At 51.4% G+C, this 12975-nt stretch overlaps 1 protein-coding gene across 1 annotated transcript in view; it reads right to left on the minus strand.

Annotated features, from left to right (window-relative positions):
• The window catches only part of PTCHD1 (patched domain containing 1), a 39794-nt gene extending 30552 nt beyond the window's left edge, over nucleotides 1-9242 (minus strand). Inside the window, exon 1 of the mRNA XM_074814653.1 lies at nucleotides 8804-9242. Coding sequence (XP_074670754.1) covers nucleotides 8804-9232 — 429 coding nt within the window. The 5' untranslated portion in view covers nucleotides 9233-9242. The remainder of the gene's footprint in view (nucleotides 1-8803) is intronic.
• Nucleotides 9243-12975: the final 3733 nt, after the last annotated feature.

The following is a 12975-nucleotide window of genomic DNA, read 5'->3' on the forward strand; positions in this document are numbered from 1 at the left end:
TACCACACCAGAGCCTTCTAGAACAGTGTTTTTCTCTTCCTTTAGCCTTAGCCATTTGCATCTGGTAACATCTTGGTCTTGGTCTTTGTTAACTCTAAGTCCCATGCTCACCCAGTTATTTATTTTTGACAGAGAGGAAAGATGCCTTCAACCGGGAGACAAATCCCTTTCTGCAAATACCTCCAGGTGAGGGCTGTACTGGTCTCATGCCTCCACATTAAGCCACATTTTGGCCCATGGCACAGCTGACAGATGAGAGGTGGTGAAAACTGCACTGCCCTGCTGGCTGGTTTTGCCCACGGGCCCAGGAGGGGATGCCAGGAAGCAAAAGCTAAAATCCTTTCACTTATCCTGGGCTAAACCATTTGCTCCAGGGCCTCCAGAGAGCCATGGCTGCAAAGATTTCTTCAAGCTGTTTTTGGCTGCCTGTCCTCCTACCTCTGCCATCAGCACAGAAAGGCAGGTGCCAGGAACCAGAGCCCCCCAGTACACTCAGTTTGGCTGCCCTGGGGTGGCCAAGCCCCACACCAGGCTCTGTGAGACAGCTTTTCCCTCTACAGAGCTTGGCACAACTTTCAGCAGTGGCAGCAAAGTGAACCTGAAGGCAAAGGGGTTGTACTTAGAGGTGTATATTCAGGACAGAAAGGAAAGCTTGATTTTATTCTTAAGTCCATGCAAAAGATGCAGGGAGCTACAAGAAGGGGTGAGGAAAACCTCTAGTTCCTTTGCTTTGTTGAGAAGTCCTTTCTTTAATTCAGAAGTGAGCAGGTATTACCAGAATTTTGTCAATTTAATCAGGTAACAAAGAAGTCTGCAGCTTCCCGGTGAAGCAAACAGATCCCATCCCAGCAGGGAGGGCTTAGAAACTGCTGATTCATTTGCAAAATGGTCCGATCCCAGAAATCCTTTAAGCCCATGTTACATAATCTGCTACCCCGACTGAAGCTATGCGCAAAGGGGACGAGGCACGAGGACCCAGCGATGGCCACTGCTGCCACACACGGGTCTCGCCTCGCTGGCGGCACAGCCTTGCTCCCAGAGAAACTCCATGGTGAGAGTGACAGCAACATGCAACAAGACACTTCAAACAGGACACCTGCCAAGCTCCTATTCCCAGCTCACGGAAAGACATTCTGACTCCCGTGGAAGCTGGATCAGAGTCTCAGCCACCATTTTTAATATTAAGGATGTGTACAACTACCTCCTGCTTATCATATATACCGCAAAAATGTTTGGTTTTGCTGCTGAGCAGTGACGTGTGGTGTTTTATAGGGGACATCACTCATCATAAGGACATGACAATGCTTTGTTACTTGACATATAGTTGATGAATGGTCAACCAGACAAAACTAGCTAGATATACGGACGTCCTCCTGTACTGTGAATGATCTGGCACAGAGAAGAGACATGTTTTACTCAGGAGCGAGATCTCTGCAATGCCTTATTACTTTTTTGTTGTTGTTGTTGCTATTATTTAACTCTATTTAGTTTATATCTGATGGTTCAAATTAAAAATGAGTTTCACTCTAGTCAGTGTTGCCAACTCTTACAATTTTTTTACTGTAATTTTCACCGTCTGGTTTTTCTCTGAGCCTGAAGTATTGCGATTTTTTAAAAAACAAAACACCTCAGCTTTCATAAAAAATCTGATCTCATGGTTATGGAGGAAAGCCTGAGAAGGCTCAAAAATAAATTGAAGAATGAACTCATTACCTATTACTATTTAAAATCTCTCACTGTTTTGGGTTCAAGACTGAAAAACTAGAAAGCAGGATGAAAACAATCATTTTAAATATAGGTTTCATTTTCATGTGAAGCTGGTTTACTCTTTTGGTAATTTTTACAGGTAACTCGTGCCAAGGAAAATGAAGAGGAGAAAAAGCCTTTAATGGATAGCTATAAATTTCTCCACTTTTTCTATGATCTCAGTAATCTCTGGCAATTCCTATCTTTGCAGAGTGCTTTTTTTATTCACTTCAAGAGACAGCCTCAGTCAAAATGTAAAAGGGTTATGAGAGGGAAAAGACTTGCACAGCTCCCACCTTAATTCATGAAAGAAGCACTGTGGTCTCTGCAAACATGGGAAGAATTAAGAGTGTGTGTTCATCAGAAGAAGGTGCACAGAGGGAAGGCAAGGGAACTCCTGAACAGGGCTGTGTCCGGCTGTCAGTCTGAGACACGGGTCCAGGGCAGAGACTCAAAGGGGGGTTGGTGGCCAGGAGGCTCCTGACCAAGCCAGCCTGGCTGAGGGACAGAGAGTGGGTGCACAGCCGATGGAGGAAGCCAACAGATCCTAACGGCTCAGGATAAACATCAGAAGTTGCAGCTGGAGAGCATGCAGCGAGGATCGCTATGAGTAGCTGGGCTCTTTTTCTAACAGCCCTACAATCAGGTTTCCCGAAGAGACACTAAGACACTAATTACGCAAGCTATGTATTTTTGCAACTAATTTTTTCAGCCATCCAAAACACGGTGAATTGTATTTTCTCCAAACAATTTTCATGTAAATAAAATCTAAAAATTGTTCAAACTACAATTCATCAACTGAGGGACAACTATTAGTGCTCAAAGTAGCAGATGTGCCTGCATTTACATTTCCATCTGCCTTCTTGGTAGCTATAGAAAATTGCTAGACATGATTTTTCTTTTCTAATCTGAAGTGGAAAAGCTTTTCTAATCAATACCGTCTTGATTCTGACAATTGCCCTGGTAATTCTGCCTGAATTTGTCCCAGCGAGAGAAGCCCGCTACGGTTTTCAGGCCAACCGCTGCCGAAGGACGGGATGCCTGGGCAGCAGAAACCCCTCTGTGCAGCCTGGTGTGTGGCTCTGAGATCGGCTTTTCACGATGGGGAAAAAAAGATGAGCACTTCACTCCTGCAGCTGATCTTGCATCCATTCCACCACCAGTGGCCTTCTCCACACACCCCAGACCTCTTCGTAAACACCTCTCCATCCTTACACTGCTTCTCAGGGGGCTGGAGACACGGTGCAGGCTCTTGCCAAGGGCTCCTCCAGCAGAAGTGTGACAAATGGTCCCTTCCTTGCTGCAGGGAAACCTCAATAGTGTTCACAGCGACTCAGCTCCTCATTCTCCCTTCCAACAGGAGAGAGGGGGTTCTCCTGCTGTAAACCCCAACTTAAAGGCAGAGCCCAGTCACAGCTTTTGGGAAGCCCAAACATGGTCACTGGGGAGCCCTGACAGCTCTCCTCAAGCCTTAAGGCGCTGCCTGGGGTGCCGGTGGCCTGGCCTCAGGTGGCTGTGATGCATGGAGGTCCCTGGACTCCGACGCCTGCCCTGCCTGCTTGCTGCGCTTTCCCAGAGGGTCACCTGGAGGGGTGATGTCCTCTGACACACACGTCCAGCCACGTATTGAGAAAATCTGTCCCCTGTGCACTCTGTTCGACAGGAGGTGAGGTCTGACCTTCCAAGGCAGGAAAGGTGACGCAACACAGGGCGCTGGACGTTCCCAGCATGGGCTGCCCGGCTGGCAGCAGCTCCGGGTGCAGGGGAGCATCGCACCATGGCGTAAGGCAGGAGGGAGAGCGGAGGGGTCCTGTCCTGCATGGCGCTGCTGGAGCAGGGCAGAGAGTCGGTGGGGACCAGTGGGATGTAGTTGACCTCCCAGGCACAGACAACTTCAGGACTTCTGCTCCAGCTGCTGGCCAGTGCCTGCAGGAGAGATCAAACCCTCTTGCCTGCAGGAACCACACCGAGGAGCTGCTGCTGCTGACACCGGGAGCTCAGGGGGGTTTCTGCACACGCTTCCACACTGTCCTTGCAGTGTGCTATTTATCTTCCTTCCCTTTTCCCTGGCTGTGCCCAGATCTTACCTGTGTATCTTAATTCTCATCTGTTTTCGCATAAGATACATTTTAGCCCTGCAGCATTGTGCTGCTATGACAACAGGCTTGCACTTCTGCTGCTTTCACACCCTTGTTTTTCTTGTATTAGGACTCTTCCCCTCATCTTACAGCTTTGCTCTAAAGACATGACTTCATCCTTTTTTTTTTTTTTTTTTTTAAGCAGAATTCACTATTTGTTCTGTTGACTGTTTCCCTGTAAGTGTTTTTAGTGCTAGAGGTACCTAGAGAAGGTGGAGACCTACTATATCCATTGCCAGATCCACATTTGACTGCCTGTGTCCAGGCATTCAGAAGTAGTTGAAGTTTTAAAATAAAGAGTACCTTGCGTTAGCCACGATCGCGACAGATAGCTTTCGGCTCTGCTGAACAACCAGAACCTACTTCCACTGACTTTGAAAATAATGGCTTAAGCGTGCCGTGTTTGTACAGCAAAGCAATTGGAAATACCACAGACACGGGAACGTAATTATGATTATTTCCTCCACAAGTTTCCTCACACATAGAAAATAAGTGTGGAAATCCAGGAAGACCGTAGACAGAGCATGCAGGCACAAACATTAACAGGGACATAATAATTAAGGAACAGAGAGAGGAAATAAAACCCCAACAAGTATGAGGTCTATAAAATTTTTAAGTTAAACTGTTTTGTTCTGCAGTAATCAGAAGTTACGCATTTCTTAAATATATGTGTCCTTAAACGGAAATACCCAAATTTACTCTTTGCTTGCATGTTCAAATAGATATTTAATTAGTTACATAAACTGGCCATCAATAGATCTAGATGAGAGGGGCTATGTATAAGCACTGTCTGAAAAATATGTCATTAGGAGAGGTTTCTTTAAAAGAAATAAACCCACATCTACAGATTTTCACAGAGGCAAACTGCAAATGCAATCCCCTTCAGTAAGGCATGTTACATTTCAATCCCTTTTCATCTTTGTGTCTTGTCATCTTAAGAGGAGTTTTTGCCAAAAATATATTAGCACTGTGTTATTGTTATAAACACAATAACGTAAGTGGAAGAGAGGATATTCTGCGAAAAAAAGGAAACCTTTCATTTAAAAAAGTCTTTTGTAGTATAACACAGTTAATTCACTGTAAGTATAGAGGAATGAACAGGCTCAAAAGGATGGGTGTCTCAAATTCTGCCTAAGTCAGAAAATATTTTCTGGGGTTCAAAAATCTGGCTAGGTCTGTATTTCCAGTAAGTCTGTATGCCTTCAACCTACCAAGCTTCTAGCTGCAAGTGGAAATACCACCATGAAATGGTAGGGGGCTGCTCTAACACTGTTTTTAGGTGGGATTATAGGCTTAAGACGATTTCTACAGACTTTATATAATCATCAGAACTTCTGCTCAATGGTCCACACCAACGATCCCAATTATTTTTGTTTCTCCAAGCACTTCTTGAAAATTCAGGGGTAAAAGCACACTTTCTTCAGTTAGGTGTTTTTACTTCCTACCTCTTGCTCTCTTGAAAGAGTGAAATCTTGAGGAAGAGAGGTCCTGCACACCGACAGCGCAGGATGTCGGTGCCCTGTGCTCTGCTATAGAGCAGGTACAGCTGCAAGTAAAATTTCATTATTGCCCTCCCAGAGTATCTCAGTCTCAGGATGCATCTCTTCCATATACGAGACCGTACCGAGGCTTTTTGTTGGATCATCTATTCAACGCCAGAGATTCAAGGTATGTTTAGGTTTCCCCCTTTCTTCTGCAAATGACTAAGTCAGCTGGAAACGCAACACTGGGATGGCAGGCCTAGAATGGTTTAAGAATTTATGGGGAGTTATGAGAACTATGGATGGAGATTTATACAAAAATAAAACAAAAGGGTATTCGGCATCATCTCCAAGTCAAAACTATTATATAAGGCAGCCACATGCCTCCTGCTAATGAGCAGGAGAGACCTTGTGTGGAGCAGCTTGTACATTCCGCAAGACCGGCCACTGTCATGCGAGCAGCCAGCGTCGCACTGGCAGATGCATGCTGTCAGCGGGGAGTCCTACGGCAGCTCTGGCTCTGGGAGCGCCGCTTGAGATCTGGGCCTGAGGCATTCGTGAGGCTGAGCCCTTCCCTAAATCTCTTCCCAGTCAGCCAACGGGGTATCATGCTGTAGTGGTAATGGCGACTTTCTCGGGCTGATAGTGTGCGCACGATGAATTGCACTAAGCTAACCAGAGTATTTCTGAGACGCCACCAAAGAAGTTATTTCATTAACTAATGAATTGATTAGGATGTCAGAATGATTAACTTTTGACAGTACCAGCTATGTTTTAATTTCAGCTGCTCAGCCCCCAAAACTTCATATCCCTTTACTAAGAGGACAATAATGGAAGCTTCTTCCTCTGCTGAAGCCAGGGGAAATCTCCTTCCCTTGCCACATGACTAGGGTAGCTGGAGCTGTTCAAAGCTCATTCCCTTCTCTCCTTGGCTGATGAGGTGGGATAAGACAGGTAAGGAAACCAAGAAGAGGTGCTGTTAGAGTAGCCGGCAGCTGGCTGGGGCAACCATCCTCCTGGGTCTCCCATCCTCCTGCTAGTGGGTGGAGATGCAGCAAGAACCATACGAGAGGAGCGTCCAACCTGACGCCTCTTCTAAAGCAAAACCTCTCCCTCCGGGAGGTCATCCTTCTCCAGAAAAGGAAAGGTAGGCAAATGCTGCTGTATAGGTTCTCTGACCTGACTGTGCCTACACAGCAGCATCTTCAGGAATGCAGGTGGGATTACTCCATGGTTTCACTCAGGACACTTATTTACAAGCACAGCACTTTGAGTTGGTTGGAACTGGACCAGGGCTGGAGCTGCCCTTGCTCCATTCTCCCTTTCATGCAACTGCATATGTGTGTATATATATATATACATAGGAGAACCTTGATGACCACCTTTCCCTTTCTCCTTCCCTCGGTGAGCCCTGTTGACACAAAATGCTGTAGCCCTGCATTGCCACAGATATAACAATACTGGGAGCTAGGAGCCCTCACTTCTGTTTTGCTGTGCTTTGACCCACGGGGCCATCCACAGGGTTGGACAGGCAGCTGCCTGAGCCTGGCTCTATCCACAAACAGAAGAATAATTAGGACAAAGGACGTAATCTATTCTGCACATGACATACTGGAATTAATTAGATAAGTAAAGAGTTGAAAATAATGCATCAAATATGCCTGACAATGTCAGATTAACAGTTAAGAGTAAACAGTCAAATGGCAATGGTGTTCATTATCTCACTAAATGAAAAATAATCATTTTGTTAGCAAATTCTGTCTATTAAAAATGAGGCAGTGTTAAATACTGACAGAACTTTCTAAGTTATAGCTCTTTCGCTGATGTGATAAATCTTATGCAGAAGTTTGCTTGTGGAAAGATTCCGAGTACCATTTATTTGTGTGTCACTATGCTATTGATAAAACTACAGATCTCTAGAGAAAGCAGAACAGAGAAAAAATCCATTATCATTATTATCCTATGACAGAGTAAATGGGCACATACTGGATGCGAATGCAATTCATGGTACAAGAAAATGAAGGAATGAAAATCGTCTCTCTGGAGTTCTCTCGTTCGCCAGTAACATTCCTGTTACTGTAGTTAGTGAGTCGATGCTCATTAAATCTGTTTGCTGATTACCATTGGGTAATATGTCAACAGAAAAAAAGGAAAACATAAAATACTGAGTGGCTCTGTACTATAGTTTTGTATGTGGCTACAGTGGAAATAAAATATAAATAAATACACTGTAACAGTTATCTCCTTGTTTAGTAAAGAGTGAGATCTCCCCAAATACAATAGGTATTTGCATCTAACTTCCTATTTTAGAAGAGACACTCCCTGAAGCTATTAAAAAGAATTAACACTGGCTTTTGTATGGGCTGACAGTTTGACATTCAAGGGGAGGAAAAAAAAAAAAAAGCAATGCTGAGTCTCCGGGGTTTCCATACGGCAACAGCGAAAACGTGCAGGACTGAGCTTGCCACACCTCTGGTTATTTGTAAACGTTCCTTTCCTTTTTCTCGGGTGAACCTGACCCTCTTAACACACAGTTTTTGCATCTGTCCTCCCTGTTTTTCCTTCCAAGACTGTTTGAAAATACTGGGGTGTAAACTAGAGTACCAGCTTCAACAAATGCAGATTTCCGACATGTTATGACATACAGTACGGTGAGATGTCCTGTTAAGACTGTGACTCGCACGCTCCGTGCCGCTCAAGTGACAGGGAAAGATGCTGTCCGCTCTAACTTAGCCGGCAGCACAGGCTGCATGCACCATGCCTGCAACCTACAGCTGAGCCGGATTTTTCTTCATCTATGAAAACAGCATTTTGTGTGATGGTGGGTTGGGAGCGGAGGGGAAAAAAATACTACCCGCTAAAAATAAGCAGCTGAGTTATGGCATTTGTCTTCATGAGCAGTGAGAAGGAGGTTTTGTGCTACCCCTCTCCAAGCAGAAGTGCAGCCCAGACACAGAAACGGCCCCCAGAAGCATTCTCGGCAGCCTGGCACCGAACTGTTCTTGAAGTTTGAGTTTATCAAAGCCCGAGCCGCCTTAACTCGGGAGCACGACTGCCAGGCGAGTACAGAAGCACCGAAAAATGATTTAAGCAAGCAGCCTGCCCTTCTCGCTCATCCAAAGCAAATAAAACCAAAACAGGGGAAAAAGATTAAAAAAAAAAGGGGGGGGGCGGGGGGGAAGGCAGCGGAGCCCTTGGCGCTGGCAGGGAGCGCGGTGCCGGCTCCCCGCGGCGGGCAGACATCCCAACTGTTGCAGGGAGGTGACCGGGCGGCTGCTGTGGCGGCGGCCGTGGCGGGCGGGTAGGGGCCGGCACCCACGGGTGGGTCCGCCCGGGCGGGCAGGTGCGGGGCCCGCGCTCGGGGCTGGCGGGGAGCGGGGCGCCGGGCCGGTCCGGGCGGGGTGGCGATGCACGGGGCCGGGGACCCGCCGCGGTTACCTTGAGGATGAGATCGGTGTGGTGCTGGTCCAGCATGTTGGCCTTGCGGAAGGAGGTGATGATCACCCTGCCGTACCTCCCCGGCGTCTGCAGGTCGGAGTAGAGCCGGTGCTTGGAGCGGTTCACCGGGAAGAGGCTGTCCACCAGGTTCCTCTCGATCTTGGCCAGGCTGTGCGTGGGGGCCAGGAGGTGCTCCACGCTCTCCTCCACCTGGTAGCGGCTGAAGCTGGCGCCCAGCAGGATGGAGATGAGCACGGGCGCCGAGGCGAAGAACACCGGGTGGCTGGCGACGAAGTGGCCGAGCCGGGAGAAGGACGTCCCCAGCCCCCTGTGCAAGACCTGCCGCAACATCCTAGTGCGGAAGGCGCGCAGGAGGGCGAGCGCCGCGCCGGGGCCCCCGCAGCTCCCCCACGGCCCCCGCAAGACCATGGGGCAGCCCCGCCGGGCGCCGCCTCCCCGCCGGCCGCGGCTGCGGGGGGCCGGGGGCCGCCGCCGCGCGTGTACGTGTGTGTGCGGTGCGTGTGTGCGCGCCCGCCCGCCCGTGTGCGTGCGTGGGGCGGCTGGGGCGCCCGTCCTCCTGCAATGCCGCCGTGCCCGAGAGGAGTTTCCCAGCGCCTGGCTGCCTGACTTGCCAACCCGCCGACCCTCGCCGCCGCCGCGGAGCGGCGGCGCGGACCGCCGCGGGGAGGCGAGGGGGGAGGGGGGGGGCAGCCCCGCCGCCGCGGCCCCGCCGCCCCTCGCCGCGGGAAGGGGCAGGCGCCGCTCCCCGCCCCCGCCGCGGAGTTTGCGCGGGAGCGGGGCTGCCCGCAGACTGCTGACTAATCCCCCGGCCGCGGCAGGCGGGGCGGGCGCGGAAAGCCCTCCGCGGCGCCCCCGCCGCCGCCGCCCTCCGCCCAGGGGCGCGGGGCCACGCCGGGCGGCGCCTACCTCGGGGCGGCGGGGCGCAGCGCGGCGCCTCCCGCCGGGGCCGCCCCGCGGGCCGCGCTCGGGACGCCGCGGCGCGCCCCGCCCCGCCCGGCTGCCAGCCGGCTCCGCCCGCCGCTGCCGGCACTGCCGCGCCGCCACATCCCCGCCCCGCCCGGGCCGCCGCCCCCGGGACGGCCGAGTAGCGCAGGCTGGCCCCGACGGGCGGGCGGCGAGGGGCGCGGAGCGGTCGCCTCCCCCCCCCCCCCGCCTGCCGTGGAGGGGGAGTTGGGTGTGTTTCGTGGAGGGGAGGAGGGCTTTGGCTCGGGGACAAGCCACCAGAAATGTCCGGGCGCTTCCTCCCGCGGCGGGGGCGGGCCGTGCCCCGGGGTGCCCGACGGCGCGCCCCGCGCTCTAGTCGCGCAGCGCACCGCGGCGGCGGCGCCAGCGCGGCCCGGCCCCGCTGCCCGAGTGGGCATGTGCGAGCGCCGCACATGCCCATTGGGGAACCCGGGCGCCGGCGGCGAGGTTGCCCCGGCCCGCCTCGCCGTCGCCGGCCGCCCGGCACCGTCCCCGGGGCCGCCCCGGCAGCGCCCCGCCGGGCCTGGGCCGTGCCGTGCCGTGCCGTGCCGTGCCGTGCCGTGCCGTGCCGTGCCGTGCCGTGCCGGGGGAGCGCGCTGCCGCTCCCCTAAGCAGAAGCCGGCAGCCTCGGCGGCGTGGGGCTGTTGGCGTTGCCCACCTGTGGGTAGGAAGCCCCGGTCCCCGCGCGGGGCCGGCCTCATTTCTAAAAGCGAACTGCAATTCAGTGACAGAAACGAGCAGAAATGCCGGGGTTGGTGGTGACGGCTGCGGCTGTCGGCGCGCGCGGGCACACGGGGTCTGGCCGCTGTGTGGTGGCCCTGGCTGCCGCTTCTCAAACCAAAGGTGTTTCTTGGCGTTCGCAGTCCAGTTCCTGCCCAGGCCGGTGGTTTTACAAATCGGCGAAAAGGAAGTTTCTGTCTGACAGCTGTTACACCTGTTGCTGCACGAAACGGCAGCAGCTCCCTGTTTTGGTTATTGACAGACTGACAGTCATCCCTCCTTTTACATTTCAGTAGTGTCTGACCTAAGCTAATGTTTTTTCACAGACACTTCGTGCACAAAACCTCATTGACATCATTCCCGTCTCCTCACTCACAGCTGGGTCATGCAGCTTGAATGCTAAATTCTTTCCGTGTTTCACCGCTTCTGATGCGGCGAGTGAGTGCGTGGCTTGATGAGCAGTGCTGAGTTATGGTCGGCAAGGTCCCCACGGCCCCCGGTTCATCTGGGTTTGGTGCCCAAATCCAGGAAAGGCTCCAGACGGAGCTCTGCCTGCAGGCCCAGTGTGGCTGCACCTAGTCTAGGGGTGCTGGGCTTTGGAATACGATCGTGCCCCTGTGCGGTTCCGCTCCCACGCTGGTGGGTCCCCACTGCTTGTATCGGTCTGACATCAGTTTGAGAAAAAAATTTAATTTGAATATAATCTGAAGAAAACCTCAAAAATGAAAATAGAAGCAGAAACATGGGAGAGAATATGACCTGCGTTTAGGCGAGGTTTGGTGTCGGGTCAGGCCTCAGAACCCAGGTCTCTCCTCTCCCAGTCCAGTGCTCTCCCCTCGCTGCCTGTTCCCAGCTGTGCGCTGGTCCCAGCACAGGCTCCGCCATGTTGCCATGTGTAGGGGGGAAGCACCAGGATGTACCTACCGCTTTATGTCATTAGCAACCCGCAAAGAGCTTTTGTCATTGCTGCTGACAGTATCATCTGTGCCGATTTTTTTTTTTGGTCTCCATTAAACATATTTTATCATTGTTAAAAATGAAGGAGATTATTAGTTATTTCAGTAACCATCCAGCGGCTGATTCGCAGTCTTCCAGGGTACCTCAGGAAAACTAGTTTGAGGACCTGACACCCAGCCCAGTTCTCAGCACATTAACATTGGGTAAGCTATAGGTGATTCCGGGAAGAATATATCCACTTTGCGGGCACAGAGAGGAAAACCAATGTGTCAGCAGTTCTGCTGGATGTTCTGTCTTCCCAGAGCAGTGTCTGTTATTGCCTGTTGTAACCAGCCACAGAGTGCACTGTTCCATGTGGTGGAAATAATACCTTTCCAAAGGTAGTCATGGGTTTTCGTCCCATGAAATTCTGCCTCCCCTTGGCCCAGGGAATTGCCCTGCCTTTGCCCGTGGGGTTGACCACAGGGGAGGGACATACAGGGGTGGGATGTGAGGCAGCTTGACATGTGCAGCTGGAAACACAGCTCAGCTGTGTGTGCTGTAACCACACTGAGTGAGAATGTTATAACACCGCAAGTGTCCTGTGGATGTTACCAAACCAGAGAGGAAACCTTCTGCCTACTCCTGATTCTGCAGATAGTGAAGTCACTTTGTTACTGACCGTCACTGCTCTGGCACTCCAAAAAACTATGGAAATATGTTCTGCGGTAACATGGCTGTCAGGAGCAGAGCAGCTGGAGGCTGCTCACAGTACTCTGTGTGGAGCAAAGCATGGTCGAGCTCTTGCCTCTGTTGTAGGGGAAAACTCCAGTAACTGGAGCTCTTGCTGGCAGCACATGCTGGGCAGTGCGCATTAACCTGCTGAGCATTAACCAGCTCTGCCTATCTTTTGGAGAAAATGGAAGGGTAGGATTTCTGTCACGTAGACGTGCTAACCTGCTACAGGTCTGAATGGCGCTTTACAAAATAGATAATGATGTCTCATTGCTCTAGAGAGTTTCCAAACTAAATTAAGAAGACAACGATGGGAAGAGATGACCATACAATGAGGTGCAGGTGCTGGGAAGAGGGATAATGAGGGGGAGGACAATGTGATTATGTCCTTTCAAAGCAAATGCCTCAGGGCACCTACTTTTGGGGACAGAGTATAAAAGGGAGATGGGGAAGACGTGACTCATAAAGACAGCATCTGTACAGGGTCCAAAGAGCAGACCTGTCCGCTGTGAAACATTTGCTAACTCTGAGACCTGTGCACAAAGAGACTGCCTTGACCCACACTCAGGAGCTCTCAAAGCCAAACAGGTCCAGTGGCTTAGCATGAGGCCATGCTGTCATTCCCAGGGTCTGCAAGCCCTGAGTGGGCCAAGCACCCCCCAGCCCAGGCCACAGGGCTTTAACTCTCTGCGAGCACAAAGCAGCGTTCTTTGAACATCCAGAAACAAGCATCTCTCTATGCTTCTGCTCAAATCTCATTACGATAGCAAGTTTTAAAACTAACGTGAGAGGAAGAA

The sequence above is a fragment of the Strix aluco genome, chromosome 2 (genome assembly GCF_031877795.1).
Source record: "Strix aluco isolate bStrAlu1 chromosome 2, bStrAlu1.hap1, whole genome shotgun sequence".
NCBI classification, from domain to species: Eukaryota; Metazoa; Chordata; class Aves; order Strigiformes; family Strigidae; genus Strix; species Strix aluco.